Source organism: Balearica regulorum, chromosome 3 (assembly GCF_011004875.1).
Source record: "Balearica regulorum gibbericeps isolate bBalReg1 chromosome 3, bBalReg1.pri, whole genome shotgun sequence".
Lineage (NCBI taxonomy): Eukaryota > Metazoa > Chordata > Aves > Gruiformes > Gruidae > Balearica > Balearica regulorum.
This window is the reverse complement of record NC_046186.1, coordinates 51635936-51654331: the sequence shown is the minus strand read 5'-3', so window position 1 is coordinate 51654331 and position 18396 is coordinate 51635936. Positions and strand designations below refer to the sequence as shown.

Below are 18396 nucleotides of genomic sequence, written 5' to 3'. Positions count from 1 at the left end.
TGTCATCTCAGATCTGTGTTTCCAATATGAAATGTATAGCTATGTAAGTGTTGAGCTGAAGGTGCAACAGAAGTGTAACAGGGTGACGGAGATAGCTTTGCGTGTGTCAGCTTTACTGCCACTGTGCTCAGCAGCATGCAGCATTTTCAGTGTGGACTTTAACTGCCTCATGAGAGGTTGTAGAGAAGATGAAGCCATTATAAGAGTATGCAGAGGAAGGAGGAAGGGGCAGAGACACGCATTTCCCCAGGAGACATCTTGATTAAGTGATGGGAAACAATTTTTTGTCGCGGGAGTGGTCAGATAGGACAAGGGTTTGCCCACCAGAAAGGCTGAGGAACCTCCATCCTTGGAGAATTGCAGCTCGCTTGGTTATGACACACAGCAAACTGATGCAGCTTCAAAGTCTGTTCTGTCTTTGAAGTTGGCACTGTTTTGAGCAGAGCGACCTCCCTGTTTTGAGCACCAGATGATCTCCAGAGGTCCCATCCTGCCCAAACCATTGTATGATTTTGACTGATTCTCCAAAGAGTACCCAGAGTCATGGGCCACTTTAAATCGGTCTGTAATGAAGCCTGCGGAGGCACATCTTTGCTGTTGTTGTATGCTAGATAATCTTAATTCAGGGACTTTTTTTTTAATATAAGTGCAGATCTATGGTTGTACTGTAGGCGTAGTTTTAGTATTTCTGCTTCCTTTTGCTTTCTGTTCATAGAGGAGTTTGATAAGAATATATAAACCTGAAAAGATTTCTTTGATAGCTAGCTTTGATATGAAAACAGTACATTTCCTCTGTCAACACGTAATGGATACAGGCAAGGAATGTGTTTAACCAAAATCTTTATCTAAGGTATTCCAAAGAAATATTTCAGATAGCTTCTGTATAGTTTGTTCCTTCTTCTAGCTACTTACCATCAGTTCCAGAGCTTGAGGTAAATCCTACACTTCTGGTTGCTATTAGAATTTCTGGTATCTGGAATTAATGCTTATTTTTACCATACCAGTTCAGCAGCTGTGCAATACGTAAGTCCCTGGCATAATCTGACACCATGGTTTATGATGAAATATCCAATTTCCATCTCTCAGAATTGTGCAAAAGATTTTTTCCACTCAGTGGTACACACTACATGTCTTTATCATGTGTCTTTATCATGTATCTATATGTTTCATTTTTAATCTATCTTTATCTATATGTTTCATTTTTAAATTATTTTTATAAGAAGCAAGAGTGAAGATAAAAGTAATTGTTACCATGTATGTATTATTATCATATTAATAAATATGTTTATATGCCTTAAATTTATTTTCCTACATGCTATGAATACATTTGAGAATGTATTTGTCACTGTTGTTCCTCTGATGATAGTCAAGTACATTTTCAAATGTAAAGATAACAATCTGGTGACACTTAGCTGTAAAATTTTATTTGTCTGCATTTGTTTTTTCATTTTTTTATTGGAAAAACTTTTGGACTGATTTTTTTTTTTTTTTTTTTTTTTTTTAAGATTTAACTATAAAAGCCTTCTGTGGTACTCTCTGCTTCCTGTGTTGGCATATATTTACTTAATGTGTCTGCCTCTGTTTTTTTTTTCCTCCTATCTAGATTTAAACAAGTTTTATTTAATTTGAATGATGTACTGTTTCAAAGCCTTTTGCATTCCTTGTGGCTTTACTGCCTTTTTAGATCATGTGCTGTAGTAAGCTGCTTTATTTTTGGCCTTGTTCAATTTGACAATATCTGTAGAAACATTATTGATTTGAATTAAAGGATAAATATATTGATGAGATTTGTTAATGATATTGCTTTGCAAGGTCAATCATTTTAACAGAGGAGAGAAGCAGTAGAGGAAAATTGCATGGATTTACCAATCTAGGTAAAAGATATAATGAAATAGGGGATTTTTTTGTAAAGTTAACAGCTGAAAAAAAACAAGTTGAAAGTGACGCTGTGTAATCAGAGCAGTGACTCTAATATGGGTTCACAGTATGTAAGGCTTGTAAAGAGAGGCAGATGTGAACATATTTTACTCTATATGGTATACTTTTGTCTAGTATCAGTCTTCAGTATCAGAAAAATGTTGAACAAACAATTTTCTAAAAAAGGAGAGGGAAGTGATGATAACAAATTTTCTATACAGATTTCAATATATGGAAGTAATGCTAATGGCAGTGAGGTTTGGAGGTTTGCAGTGCATAATAAAATCTTTTTAGACCCATTTCTTTTTTAAATCCTGCATTAATTGGATCAATTGTTATCAAAAGCATTAGTACCAGTATGCCAGTATATTGACCTGAAAACAGTGTCTGGGTTTGAATAGCATTGACTTAAGGCAGGAAAGTGCCTACATTTCCTTGTGGATGAGAAGGGCAAAAGCTTCCTTTGCAAATTTTTGTGAACAACCTGCAGCTCCCTCTTAACCTTGAACTTAAAGGCTGAGTGGTCTTTTGAGGGATGCCCGCGGAGTGGAAGGCTCTCATCTCACTTAGGACCTTTGTCGTTTGTAGAGCAGTGTGCTACAAGCTAAGACAAAATCACCGCTGCTCTTGGTTTTGGCTTGCAAATTGGAAGTGCATCTGTGTGTCAATGGTGTGTGGTTTACAATTACTTTTTTAAATAATTGAGACTTGAAAAGACCTCACCATGAGCCAGTTTCTTTAATTGTGGGGAGAGCTTTTATCTAAAAGACTTGCAATATCTTTTACAATAGAAGCCTCTTAATTACAGATTATTCTTTGTCCAGTGATACATTCCAAAAGGGAAACACATTTGTTTGGATATAAACAATAATGAATGGTGTGTGGAAAGTGGTATGTCCCTATGGATGTTTTCTCACAGGAATGTAATTCTGCAGTAGATCTCTGAAGAATTGTGTCACCGCTGTACTTGAGGAGATAACAACAATAACCACTAAAACTAAAGTATTGCCATCTATTGTTAGGCTGTTGTTCCTGTTTTGACCCATTATGCTCTTTCAAAACCATAGATGGTTTCTTTTCCTTCAACCTTTATTCTAATCTATTGTCTAAATATTTAAATAGGAAGCATATTGATTAAGATAACATGGATGTCCTTATGAGTCCTATTCATGATACCTCTATTATTTATGAAAACATGCTTGTTCACCCAACGTTTTCACTTCTATCCCGCCAAGATCTGTTAATTCCTTTATTCCCACTCTCCCACTGGTGTAGAAAAGTAAATACGTTATCCATGCTTATTACTTGTAAAGAACCCATTAAATTATTGCCACCTACATCCCTTTGCAGGTATTTCAGGTTTTTGCTCCAGTTGTTTGTTGCTGTTGACCTTGCTGTTTCTGCAAATATTCTTTAGACAGTCAAAACCTTAACTGCATTTCTCAGCAGGGATTTCTCTGTTCATTTTTATAACTGATCTTAAATCTGAGACTCCTCACTCTTACTGTTTCTGTTGTTTCTATAGCAACTAGATAGGTGGAGATGCAGCAGCATCGCTTTGCTTCCCAGCTGGTGTTTTGTGTTCTCAGCAAGGGCAGAGTTTGAGGAAAATAGAGAGGGTATTAATTCGGATGTAACTGGCTCAGAAGTGTAGTCCTTGTTGAGTTACCTCACCCTTTACTAAGGAGTTAGTTAATTTTAAGCAGGGCGTCTCAAACTTACTTGAATAAAATTATGTCCTCTCAGAAAGAGACATGGTTTACTCTGTGTCACGTTTTTGTCTCTTAGCTTGGGTCTTCGTGTTTTCTTCCACCTAAACCTTGTTTTCTTCATCATGTGGACAGCAGTAAGATTTGTTTCAGGAATGAGACTGGTGCTTATACCTTGCATGTAGCCTGAGCATACATGAGGTACAGGGCTTTTTAACTTCTCTGATTCCCACTTTTTAATCTGATTTTTGCAGCTGTCTAGTAACTATATTATACTAGATTGTGATTCTATAGTAGACTGTTAAGTGACTGTCTCAGAGTAAAATGTTTTGATACTTAAAACCCTACATATCCAGAGATTAGACTAACACATTCTTCATTCTCTAAAAAGCAGAAGTTGTTTGCATTCCCTTTAGCAGTCCTCTCGCTTACCTCACAATGGAAGCCTTCATTACCTTACCTGCTTTCCTGAGGATCTCTAATGCCAATTAATCCCTCTGAAATAAGCCAAAGTCTTTCCTCCGTAACTGAGCACCTGAAGTTCTGCTGCTCTGCCTTGGTGCCGCACGTTTAGCCAAGGCCACTGGGGGTTGGGTTGCTCTCAGCGTGGCTTGCATATCGTGAAGACGCCGGGGAGGTGAGGAGGTTTACTTTTCAGTGTTTAAGCCATTATTATATGAAACAACCACAAAGCCACGTGACCTATGTTTTAAGCTCCTCTGAAGCTGTTTATTTTTATTAAGTAAACGTTTGTGGGCACCAGAGCTGGATATCATTCATCTCATCTCAGAAGGATGGGTCCTATCAGGTTAGTGTTACTCTTGGACTGGTTCAGTGTACATACAGTTGAAAATGCTTTCCTAACCAGAACAGCTCTGATTAGCAAGAGGAACTCAGAAAATTCTTATCTTTTTAGTAGCTGATAACCAAGCAGTAATTTGCATGTGTGGGACAGAGAAGCAAGTTCAAGTGTGTTCTCCTTCTGACTTAAGGAACAGGTTTGAATGAAGACCTCTCACCCCACAGGAAGCTGCCGCAGTGCAAGCTGTTATTGAGACAGCGATCTGCAGATCAGTGGGGATCCTGTAGGCATCAGCATGCCATCCATGAAATGCCTGTCATCTCCACATTGGTGGTGGTGCCTCAGAAGAAGCTCTTGCTGTTTTGGAAATAAGACTACCTTTCAATTGTTTCACACTTTATTCCCTCTCCGTTTGACCCTCTCTCCCCTCCATGACTCAGAGAGATTCACAAGAGCTAATGGATATGTAATATGGTAAGTTCATAGATCAGCGTGCTTCTCTGCTTGCTGCCCGAGCAGGCTTCTGATCCTCAGTGGATTAAATATTACTATAGATTTAAATTTTAAATGGAACAACATCTCTTCAAAACATTCTGGCTTAAAGCCATGTAAACAGGCAAATTCCTTGCTTCCATAGATTCTAACCTAGTGTATCCCCTGTATGTATAGGGCCACTAAGTTGCTTAGGGGTTCAGGGTGTCTTCCTGAGGCTGAGGAAGCTGGAACTGTTCAGCCTCAAGAAGAGAAGGCTCAGGAGGGTTTTTACCGATGTATATCCATACCTGATAAGTGGCAGTGAAGAAAACTGAGCCAGACTCTTCTCAGTGCTATCCAGTGACAAGACCAAGAGGCAATGAGCATAAATTAAATGTATGAAGAAACCTTTTTTCGCTGTGAGAGTGGTCAAACACAGGAAGAGTTTTCACAGAGAGGCTGTGGAGTCTCCATCCCTGGAGGTGTTTAAAACCCCACAGGACGCAGGCTGGAGCAATCTGCTGTACTTGAGCCTGCTTTGGGCCGGGGGGGGTTGGACTTGATGATCTCCAGAGGTCCTTTCCAACCTGATCTATTCTGTGAATATAGTGTTTATGTCAGCAGATAAAATAGAACTTTTTTCTATGAAGAAATAGCTGAAGAATCTTTTAATATTACAGGTAAAATATGAATCTTAGGAGATGTTTTGTTTTGAGAATCCTGTCATATCTGCTTAGATTTTAAGTTTTATCTTAGTACACATCTCCTGGTGTTATACAGTTTATCTCTTACAACATAATTCTTCTATAGAAAAAAAAAAACTAAACTAGAAATCAGTGCAGTAACTACATTTTTATCACCTCTGTTCCTGTGACAAATCAATGCATTTTATGGTGCCTAAACTTGAATCCTGAATGTAAAGGTCTGTTGAAGTGTTCTTGATTCATACTCAATTCTCAGTCAAGGTTGCTAGGCAGTATTTTAAGGAAGAATTCCAACAAGGAAACTGGAATTTTGCTATCTCAGCTGGGACAATTTAGCTATGTAATTTATAACAGAGGTAAAGTGTAGTGCGAACTTGCATGCTTCCCTTGCTGCCTGGTTTCTGAATATGCAGAATGAGATTGTTCTGTTCTCTAGAATATTCAATTCAGAGTAACACATAAATATAAAGCCAGAATTTGACCAGTTGCCTTGAAGTGTTGATTTCATTAGCTCACAGCAAGCATCATCTTTGTATTTTCTAGATTTGCTAGTGAGCATTTACTCAAGATCAATTAAAATAGCTGTTGCATTCTCCAAGAAGGGAGTGTGTGTTTCTTCTTGAAGGGTTCCAAAAACGTGTTGGGGAATGAGAAGTCAGGGATGGTGTTGAGAGTTATCCTGAGATTAAAAAAGGGGCAATTAAAGAGGCAATGGCACCTGGAACAGGATTGGAAAGAGGCTGTGGCTGGAGCCAGGGAAGAAGCAATGTCTAGCACAGGGGGGTGAGGTGGGAAGGGAGAACAGTTTCCTGGGGAAGGAGAAGTAATAGGTGAAGTAGTGCTTTTTGGTTGGTTGGTTTGTTGGGTTTTTTAAAAAAAAGCTAAGGATTTGCAATTTTGAGCCAAATCAGTGACCTTCATTTGTCTCATTTTGAGTAAGTAGTGGCAGTGTTAAGAACTGGGAAAGTGAGATTCTGATGTTGGCTTTCTGGACATCTCTTTCAGATTCTTGAACAAATCCTGCTTGAGCAGACATCTTCAGGCATTAGAGATTTTAAATATAATTAATGTTCAGATGAACCTTCCCAAAATTCTGCTTTTAAACTTTGTTATGCATCTCTTCATTCAACTCAATGTTTTCAATCTTGTTTACTTCTTTACAGCTGTTAACACAATAGGGGAAAAGCTTCCAAGGAATGACTATTGATATCTGAGGGAACCTAGATCCTAATTGCAGAACAATCGCTGTGATGTCATGTGCAGATTTTATATGGTATTTGCAAGCGGCTGGTTACAAACAGCTGCAGATTGCGTAAAATGCCTATAAAGGTTTTGTTCTACTTGTAAAGCTACTGTGTACGCTGTCAAAAACTCGTGGATGTAGCTGTCTGGGTGTACTCCTGGTTTAAGTGAATTCTCATAGCGTGAAATCAACTTTGTGGGGAAAAAAAAAGGTTTTGGCAATGTGATTTTTATCATTCGTACAGTAAAAACAAGCACAACTCTAAAAAATATAGTTATATATGATAACAAAAGCAACTCTCATCTATGTGTTTGCATCATTTTCAATAAGTTACACTAGCAAAAGTAGTTCTTGCGAGATTATTGGTGTATAGCATAAATGTTAGCCTGGTATAAAATTTTCCTGCAGAAGAAGATCTTGCCAATGAATGTGATCATTCTGGTAAAAATGGAAATGCAAATTTAATTAAAAGATTGCATTTCTTACTGTGAAATGTCAATGTACTTTACTATTTTTCTAATTATGAAATTGGTAACTAGGGATAACAACTAAATGTCAGCAAAACATAAAGGTATGGTAATTTTAGACTTGTAAGGATGTTTATAGAAATGTTTTCGTTATAAATGTACATATTTTTATTATTCTTGAAGATAATTATCAAAGGCTGGTCAACTAAATATTCTGCTTTTTGTTTTCCAGAAACCAGCAAACATTCTGGTAATGGGTGAAGGTCCTGAAAGAGGAAGAGTCAAAATAGGTAAACATTTTGAGAAAATATCATTGCACAGCTAAGGAATTACTTAAAAAACTGCATCTTCAGCATAAGATAGAAACAAATCTTCATTATTCTTTGAGTGTATGTATGCACAACATCTAGTTCAATTTTAAATCTCATTTGCTGAGTTTACAAGCTTAAGACATTCCAAACATATTATTAGACATTGATAAAGCTTGCCAAGGATATCTGGTGAGATAAAAGCATCTGTGAGAAACAAGAAAGTAATAAGCACATAGAGCAACAGCTATGGCCAGGGTTCTTTTGGCTTCTACTATGATTAGTTCGTGTAACATTGTTATTTATAAATTGTATTTGTTCTTAATTATTTTTCTATCAATAACATCAATGCAAATGTTTGTAGCGGTCCAAAGGTTTGCTATGCAAAAGGCGTCAAGGTGGGAAACACATGTAACTGTGGTGGTTTTTATTCAAAATCCAATTACCTGCGCAGATCATAAGCCTTAGTCATGTGGATATATACTTTTTTTAATAAAATGTGTGGCAATCATCAAGAAAGAAGTAATATACTGGAACCTCTTTTCTATTCATTGATTTTTGTTGTATTTGAAAATGTTCAGCTAACCATTTTTGATTCATATGCTTGTATTAGTTTGGGAAACTGCAAGAAAATTATACTTGGCATTTCATAACTTTGCAAGCAAAAAGATTTAGGTGAAGTTGTGTGAAAGATAAATTTCAGACTTGGATTAAAGTGTGTGGTTTTGAATATCCACCCAAATTTTGTACTTTCCCATCTAGCATTTCTTAATGTTACTTACAAGATTGTTTCTAGAGAGAATTGATGAGTTAAATGTAAGCATTGCTTTTATATAAAATACACTTCTGTAACACTGTACACTCACTAATTTCATTAATTCCCAGGTAAAAACTTTTTCCTGATTCTGGAGTTCATTCCTCCAAATGAAGTAGGAGGCATATTTTGAAAAATAGTGCAAAACAATCTACACTGCAGTTGTTTTGGTTTTGCACTTTGGGTAAATATATAGCAGTCACAAGGGCTCACAGTTTTGTAAACATATATAAAAATAAAAGATAAAATGTACATTAGAGACCTGCTACTATTTCTTAAGTTAACCAGGTTTCCATTACAGTTCTATTTAAATAAACAGGTGTCTGTTATGTGAAGTTTTACAATACCATGATGAAAACACTCAAAAGTCAAATGTCATCCTTCATAGTCTTATAAATGAAGGAAATGGAATTTAGCCTTAGATAAATTCAGCCCAGTATCATTATGAGTAATGTGTTGCTTTCTTAAAAGCTTTGATTTGTAAGTTTTAATGATTTTGAGCTTTTGTTATAATTGCTTTTTGGCAACACTGTTAAATTCTGATTTATTTGTATTAAAATTTTAAATGTTCTTTTCCTAATTTTTTTCTCTCCCCAGCTGATATGGGTTTTGCAAGATTGTTCAACTCACCTTTGAAGCCATTGGCAGACTTGGATCCAGTTGTGGTGACATTCTGGTACAGAGCTCCAGAGCTGTTACTTGGAGCCAGACATTACACAAAGGCTATTGGTAAGTTCTGTGCAAGAAATGGGTTTACCTTTAAGTTTTTTAAAGGAGGGTAGCCTTATAGTAGATATGATGATCAGCTCACCAGCTAGTTTTTTTCCTGAAGTAGCAGCATATAGAGTCTGATCCAATCCATAAAAGATTAATCCAGATTGAAACTTTGAGGACTATGCTTTTTTTTTTTTCAATATGAGTTAAGGTTAATGTTAGACATATTCAAAATGTGTTGTTTGTTTTGGTATGTTTAAAAATATTCTTTGCATTGTTTTTTATGGCTTTCTGATACGGGCTCAGAAACCTTGTGATCTTGTAAACCTTCAAAAGGGAGAGAGCTGTGGCTGTTAAAGTGGCGTTCTTCTAGGGCACTTCATGCCCAGATGCTTCTATGAAGTGTGTGGCTGGAGAAGGGCAGTCTCCTGCACTGTGCACAATCTGCAGATCATTCACTCCTGACGACTCATGGAACTCCATGTTCAGGAAATGCTGGTGGCCAGGCTCTTGTCTTCCTTCCCCCTTAGTAAGGTCCATAAGCACAATCAGCCTCGGTGCCTAGCTGCGTAGAGAATAAAAGTACTGAGATGCACAGGAGGTATCCTGTCTGAATGATTGTGTTCCTCTGTTAACAGGATTAAATTGTTCCTATATGTGGCTTTTTCTGTTATAGAAGTTTTCCGAGATGCTGTGTGGGCCTTTGTTCAGAGAGTTACAAAACACCGTGTTCTGCTGCTTGCCTTCACTACTCTGCCGTTTCATGGTTGTTCCAGCCAAGGCTGCTATTGTTTATCCCCAACCAGTTTCTTCCTTTTTTCCTGAGTAGCAGATCTGAAAAATGACACATGTAGTATTTGTACAAAGACATTTACCCCAATATCCTCCAGAAACCTTTGCAAGGTCCCTGAGGTGACCCTGTTAGTGTCCTGTTTATTCTCCATGATGCTACAGAGCCTGTTACCTCCTCCCACAGCTCCTTTTGCCGGTGATTCTGTGCCCCAGCCAGCCTGTATCTCCCACTGTGAGGCCAGTGTCACCCTGCAGCCCAAGTCCTGGGTGGCAGCACCCTCCCTCTGGTGCTCTGTCTCGGTTGAGGCCTCTGATTTCACAGGGTATCTTCTCCAGTGGGTGCTGGGGATGGAGCCTTGCAGAGCCCCCACCCCCATAGTTGTGGCACAATCCCACGTTGCCTGAAGCAGACTCTTAGGGTCTGCTTTGCATCTGCCACCATGCAAACTGGGATGCTAACTTCTAAAGTCTCTGTTTGCTGCACCCTGTAGTGGGTGAAAACAGTTACTAGAAGTGTTTAAAGAAAATACCAACAGGATTTCCTTAAACACCTTGTCCTGGTTCTGGCTAAACCACGTCACACCTGTAAATTGGATGCTTAAACTGCCCTGACTATGTTGATTTTGTGAAACATGGATGCAAGTCGACCAGATTACTGAGTGACCTGCGTGTGTGGTACTGGGAAGTTACCATAACTGACAGTTACATATTTTTGATAGATAGCATATTGTTTGCAGATTTAGGTAAGTGACATGTATCATTATTTCAGGATACCTCTTTGAAGAATGAATTAGTATAATGCTGCTGGTTTTTTAATTATGCCATAAATTACTTGGCTCTTGCCCTGAGGGATCTGTATTCTATACTAAAACACAGACAAGGAGTCCCTATCAAACTTTAGAGGATGATGATACTTCAGAGAGATCTGGTTTTGCTAGTAGTTTATTTTTTCTGAGGCTTTTATTTCGCATACCAGTGAATCCCTAGGAGGGGTGTGAACGGGTCATACAGTACCGGGTGTGCAGTGCAAGTGCTGAGGGCACTCAAAAAACAAAGTAAAAAATATGGAAATGAAAACAAGGAAAGTTGCAAGGTGAGATTTGTAGGCTGACTGAAGGATTAGAGGAGCACATGACTGGAAAGAAAAGAATAAAGGTACCCAGAGGTGATCTGTGTGCAGCTTTAAGGCAAAGGGAAGAAGTGGGTAACAAAATGACAGCGGTGATGTTCATGCAGTTTGAGCCCAGACTTGTGTTTTGCTTCTAGCATTATGTGCACTTAAAAAAAGGCAATCTTAATGAGCTAAGCACGCTAGTGAGAGTTTAACTTGAATGCTAATGTGTTTGGCAAAGGATGCAACTCTTAAAGCTCTCTTAAATCTCTGTGTAAGAAATAGAATTTTAACATCTCTTAATATTACATAATTCTCAGGAGCCTTAATGTGTCGCTTTTTAGCAAAAAAAAAAGATTCTCATTTAACTGCTCTTCAGTTGGAAATAATAATTCAGAAGAAAGGTGATTAGCTACAGCAATTTATGAAAAAGGAAATGACAGGCTATTTCATATAGCTGCTTATTTTCCGTAGCTATTTTCTTATGCCTTTTATATAATACATAGTTTTGTCTAATTAGTAAATATCAGTAATATCAGGCTAAAAGCAATGTCATGCCAGCTTTAGTCGATTCTCTTCCAGTTCTGTCATTGTGAGAAATATTTTTGTTTGAATTTACTAGGAATGCATTGTCATCAGTTCTCTACTGCAACACACTGAACATTGCCCAACAGTTGCTACATAATTCACGTGTGTGGTTCGGTTTTTACTGGCTTGGTCTTGATTTTATTGTATTTTAAATATATTTCTGTATTCTGTATCTAATACTCTGTTCCTTAGCTTCACATATAATGTTAATTATTAGCAGCATATCTGTAATATCCTGGATACTGTCTATTCTAGTGTCCAATTTGGTTTTGTTTTTCTTGTAATAAAACTTTTAGGTATGCTTGATTGCATGTAAGTAATTGTCATACATGATCAAAGAATGAAATTAGAATTTTACTTTTGTCTCAGGTTTTTGTCTTTGTTTTCTGGACCTGATCTTAGTTAAATTTTGTGGGTTTAACTTTGGGGAACAATTGGACTAAATACAGTCTGTTTAGAAAGAACTATGTATTACATAAAACAATATATAAGCATATTTCATTATTTTAGAGGTAATTTTCCAGTGACACTTTCCCCTTTATTTAATTTGTTCCTTCATAGTAATGAAATATTCTACTTTTAATTTATTTGCTTGTAGAACAAGTAGTTGTTCATCACATATATAACATCATGTTTTAAGAAGATACAGGAGTCAGGAAAATACTGTTGCTGAAAACCAGAAATAGCTTTTGCTTTCTGCATGTTAAAAGGATTGTAAAAAGCCCATGTTAGAGTTTCATGGGGAATAATATTTAGTTTTCTGAACTGTGAACATTTATAATCTAAGCCCTACTTGTTAAAAAGTTTCCTATATAATCTGCTACCATAGTTACAAGCAACTAACTTACCAGATGAATGCAAATGGGGAAAATGGTGCTGTAGAAGCCAAAGGTCACTTTCTGTGCTCTTACCACAATATAAATCTGTACTAAATTTATTGTAGCCTGTGGAAGTTGGTCTGTGTTTCCAGCACCATAATTTAAAAGCAGAATCTGTTCTCATGTGTTCATCAGATACTATATACTCTAGCAAAGAAGTAAAAAAGTAACTTGAATAAGCTACAGGTGAAACCAAGTAACTGCGAAAATGTAAAATGCTTGCAATCGTGGAAACGTTAATAAAATTACTGAACTTTTAGAAAGTCTCCAGCACAGCAGAAAATGTCTTTATACTCAAAATACTAAAGAAAAAAGGTTAAAGTAAGTACCAAGGTACAGTGCTCCTTTCATTGATGGGCAAAGACTTCTGCACTACAATTTTAAGGAAAGTAAAGGAAATTACTGTGGCAAACTGAAGGAAAAGGTGTAAGCTGGTTTTCAGCTTCAAAGGAGATGTTAATCAGATTTTCTTTTATCATTCTGGGGACATCAAAATAGAAGAGAATGTTTTAGTAAGTAAAGTAAGTAGTAAGAACTCTTTTTCATCCCAGGTTTTTAAGAAAGCATGTGCCAGTCTCTACCATGATTCATTCTGGGGCATCTTGTACCATAATATCAAGGAAATAGCATAAGCAAGGCTTGGGTTTTATTGAGTTGCAGCTTGTATAGTTAGCAGTGCTATCAAACAAGAACATGTTATCTTACTTCTCTTTACCACTTGCCTTAATTAAAGAAATAGTATATTTGATAAATGGCATCAGATGGCTTATAGTGTTTTAGATGGTTTGGATTTTGTTGGCAAAGGAGTTCTTTAGAGTGATCATTCAACCCCCCTGTAAGCAATACTAAACCACTGCCCTGCTCTGAAAAACGATGGGATTATTTATTGCAAAAAAATAAATCAGAGAACCCAAGAAATCTCTATTGCTTAGTTACCTTTCCTCACTTATTGAGATTGTAAGTCAGCAGGAATGTCAGAAATGGCCATGTGGCAACTGCATTTACCAGCCCGAACAAGACTGAGGTATAGAGAAACTGTAATTCAAAGCTTGGGCAGTGCACTGTCACCTCATTCTATTTCCAGACTAACATATGGTTATGGAAGCTGGAAATGTGTGAAAGGTATAAGCAGATACCAAAATGCCTTTGAAAGCAAATGTCACAGGAAAATATTAGGTATATCAGAGGGAATGAATTTATGATGAATGCTGGGATCCGTCAGAGTTTCAACAACTCCGTTCGACTTTATGCAGGGGAAAAAAGAGAGGGAGGTATCTGGGGTGTATTATGTAGGATTTAGGATGGAAATATGTGCATATGTGTTCGATATTGCCTATGCAGTGAGTCCCACACGTTCCGAGTGCATCAGATGTCCTTACTGTGCGCGCAGATTGTTGGCACGCTGGCCGGGCTGTGGGGCCTCTGGAAATCTTGGACCGATGCCTAAAGCTTTTCTGGTCTCCTGTTCTGGTAGGGTTGGGGGGAGGGAGGAAAAATAAGACCTATCTGGAAAATCTGGTAAACCAGACATTACAAATGGGGCCAACCAGAAGATTGAAAAGTCTTCAGGAAAAAAGTACAGGGGAGGTTCCCGTCTGTGAAGCCATGGGAGTATGGGGACTGCTTTTAAACATCTGTGAGAGAGAATTAAGAAGAGCAAATCTATAGTCAGTCAGCTTCTGTTTGCTGCATAGGGATCCACGTTCCTGTTTGTGAGAGGTGGTGATTTGAGGGGAGGGCGTTGTGGAAAAACTAGAAAAGTAGAGAAGTTTGGAAAAGGTTCATTTATGCACTCTGAAAAGAAAAACTTGGGCTACACCAGGAAGGGAGCCTTGTTCATGCCCTGGGCAATGTTATACGACATGGGAAGTAATTGGATTCAGATGATATTTTGTGGTAAACTTATTCTGGCATGTGCTAAACTTTCTTCATTTTGATTATCACAGTTGTTCTCATGCTTTTTCTGAGAGGCAAAATATTTTAATACCAAAGATTAATTGTTGCTCTCTTATCTAGTTATTGCAGGTGCTGGATGATTTACTGCTGTTTTTTCCTCTTGTTTGACAGTGATGTCTAATATTATTGAAGTTTCTTCTTAAAAAAAAAAAAAAAAAGGCGTTCACTACACTCCACAATCTTATCACTGCAATCACCTAAGAAATACTAAGTTTTATAAAGGATTATTAGGTCACTTAATAGAACATTTTAAAGCTACATTAATAAGTATTTCAGGAAGCTTGAGATGCTGACAGCAACTCTAGGAATATCGTCCACAGGTTTGTTACACACTTCAACACATTAACTGTTTTGAGATCTAGCATACTAGTTCCTGCCTTCTTCTCACTGCTCTGTTGCTCTTGCTTCTCAAATATGTTGATGTCTGGAACTGAGCTGGTAAAGCAGGCAACCATTGTCAACTCTGAAGAGTCCAAGAGGTGTGTCTGAGTGTGTACTACCTTACTAGTCAGGAGGACGAGAACAGTGCAGTGGGTCAGACTTGTCTCTGCTGTTGTAAAACCAATGGAGGTACTCTAATGTGGGGCAGGCAGTAAAGTTCCATCTCTTTGGACAGTCAGCTGGTCTCAGGAGACTTCGATTTAAATACTGATTCAGTCCCAAGTGTTGTATGTAGCTTACAGCATGTGATTTAATCCATCCCATGTGTTGTTTCATTATGTATAAAGTGGGGATGCTACCTAATGGTATTGTCCTGAAGATAAAATCAGTTAATGACAATAGGGAGCTGCAGTACAAGTGTGTTATGAATTATTTTTGTTAATTCAGTGAATGGATTAATTTGTCCAAGAACCTGGGATGTCACTTAGCATCTGCAGTTCGCTTGAGAAATATACACATAATGGACATTAAAAAAAAGTGGGGGGAAAAAACCCCCAAACCACTGGATCTTCAATCACAACTAAAATCTGCTGATTGTCCTGATTTAGATCGCTGTGCAAATTAACCTGTAAACTTCCACCTGTGGTCACCCAATACTTTTTCATGTGTTCATGATTCTCTTTTGCAAAACTTATGAAGAACCAGGTGCTTTTGCCTTTTTATTCAGTATTTGGGCAGATTTACTATTGCGTGATGATTGGTATGACTTAACTGTGCATGGATCATTTTAGAGCAGGAAAAATAAAATAGCATAAAAATACTCAGAAGACAGAATATCCTCTATAGTAATAGATCTGTGATTAAAAACCACTTTTGAGCAAGTGGTGCCATCAAAAGCCCATCTATGCTTAGTCCTGTGTACATCAAAAATCGTCAGTGATTTGTGGGCCAAAAACCCCTCCCTGCTGGTAATAGTCTCAGTTCATTTCTTTTTCCTCTTAATTATTTTTCCCCTCAGAGTATCAGCTTCATGTTGTTCTCAATTGTTAATAACCATAGCGCCTCTTATATGAGCAAGCTTTTTCTTCCCTTGTATCTCACTGACTTTGCCCTTTACCAGGCAAACCTATCTAACCTTCCCGAGCAACCTATGCCGTGAGCTCAGTTAAAAAAAGATTTAAGGAAGTAAGGCAGGAGTTCTTGCAATGTCTGTCATAGAATGGATCCTAATGTGGAAATGGAACATGAATGATGACATGAGAAAGCAAGACTCAGCATTTGCGGAGGGTTAGGAGGTGCATTTTGCTCACTTTTTCTTCATACTCAATTCCATTCTGTACATGTCCATTGGGCTACATTGTGATTTTTTGGGATATACTGCAAGTACGTTGTTCCTTTCATATATGAGCAGATGGATGGTTTGGTGCAGAGCTGAACTTGCATCTCAAAGATGTTTGATTTGATTTTATTTTTAAGGCTTTCTTTACAAAGCAATGGACTAAAGGCTGATTTCATTTTCTTAAATGAAACATGAGGTTGCCATGTAAAGATCCAAAAGGTTGTCTGTTGTAAAACCTGGTTCCATAAACATTTTACCCTAGTAACTAGTGCAGTAATGAAGACTTTTAATGTACTGTGTTTACTACCGTATCTGAAAAGTTCCCTCACCAAAGTTGATTTTGGCTGAAAACCAAGTACCTACTATCATAACAAGATGCATACTTCTGGTGCAGAGGAATTTTTTTTTTTTTTTTTTTTTTTTTTTTAGCTAATCCATCAGTTTGATCTTCAGGCACAATTATTTCAGCAATATCAACTGAAACTTTCAACACTACAGCACTGATTGAGTAGAATGACTTGTTCTCAGGACAGGTGGGGTTGCTTCACAAGTAGACTTCTTGGCAGTAGCTGTGACTGACAGCAGAAATACATTTCACAGCAGTTTATTTCATTGCTTATCCAATGGAGTTGCTTATAGTTATGTCAGAGGTGTTGTCAGTGCCTTATTAGAAATAGCCGTAAGGCTGAACCCCTTTGTAACAGGAATGTTAAGGTACTGTGAAGCACTCTGTTTAGAAGGACAAATAAGCTGCTCTGACTGTGCTAAGAGGCAAGATTTCATGTGCATTCCTCTCTGTTGACTGAAATAAGGTAGACATCAAAAGCTTTAATAACTCCCAGAAAAGACCGTCATGGCTTGTGGGTTGGAACAGGCCAGGAAAGTACTCTTCACACATGTTCCTTGTTATAACTCGATCTACCAGATAGCAGGCCTTTTGCTCACCTTACGTTAGCTCTGAAAGTGTTGACATGTTGGACCTAGTAAAAAGTTGTAACAGTTAATGACACAAGCCAAGTGAGAGCACACAACAGATTATAAACTCACTGTCCCTCTTCATTTAGCATGGAGTTAACCTCCAAAGAGCTGCGCTGTGTACAGAAAAGCTGGTTTGTTAAAATATTCTGCATTTAATCAGAAGAAAAAAAAAAAGTGTGTTTCCCTTTCAATGAATATGTGCTGTTCTCATTTGCTGCAGTTCAGAAGAGCACAGAAAATGGCAACAATTTCTAATATAGTGTGCTATTAGTACAATATAGGTTATATGGTATTGGACACTTACCTGCAACAATGGAATAAGATAGGGAAAAAATGGAGAGGGGGTGGAAATTAATGCTAAAGCACCATAGTTAGGAATCAGGAGTTCCTGGCTTTCCAGTCCTATGATCAGGTGATCCCAGCAATCATTTTTTTCATATGAAAATTTTGCAAATGCAAAGCTGTGGATGTTCCCTGAAAAGCTTCGTAAATACTATTTTACCAAACAATGGCATATCTTGTCAGTTCTTAATTCTTTCATCGTTACAGGAGGAAATGGTAACAATTTCTGTATTAGACCTGCCTAATACTTTGCAGCGTAAGAGAGACTTGTGACCTTTGCAGTGAAAAGCTTTCACGCTTCCTTTACTTGCCGCAGTTGTTTGATATTTGGTAGGGGGAAGTAGCCCTGAGGCTACAAAGCTGCCTTTTGTGTCACTCATTACATTCCTTGTGCTTTTGATGAGTTGTCACTGAAAGAACATTTTTCTTTTTTACTTTTGTTTCTGTGAAAAGCTTTGGCAGCCTGCCAGAGTACCTCTTGGACCCTCTGAGGTATAAGCACTGCTGTTGCTGGAACAAAAGTAGCAGTACATTCTCTACTACATCTTGGAGATACTGGAGTTGGCATAAAAGTAATAACCCTCTGCCATCTCTGACAAATCTGAAAGCTTAGGATTAAGGGAGAAAACGAGGCTGTAACACACTTTCCTTGCCAGAACCCCGCACTTATGCCAGTGACCTAATTCCCTGCCCTGAGGCTGGAGCCCACCCCAGTTTCTGGAAGAACTGAAAGGAGAGAAGAGGAGAAAGAAGATGCAACCATCACTCTATTCTGCATTCATGCAACCATCGCTCTGTGCTGTCTCTCAGGGATGTTAGCCTGCTCTACTGCTAGCTAATGTAGTTCATCTGTAGTTGATACAGTAGTGGTCTTGGAGA

General features: G+C 37.9%; 1 protein-coding gene across 1 annotated transcript in view; it reads left to right on the top strand.

Annotated features, from left to right (window-relative positions):
- The window catches only part of CDK19 (cyclin dependent kinase 19), a 128597-nt gene that overhangs the window by 84701 nt on the left and 25500 nt on the right, over positions 1–18396 (top strand). The window contains exons 5-6 of the mRNA XM_075747922.1: positions 7549–7606; positions 9036–9167. Coding sequence (XP_075604037.1) covers positions 7549–7606; positions 9036–9167 — 190 coding nt within the window. The remainder of the gene's footprint in view (positions 1–7548; positions 7607–9035; positions 9168–18396) is intronic.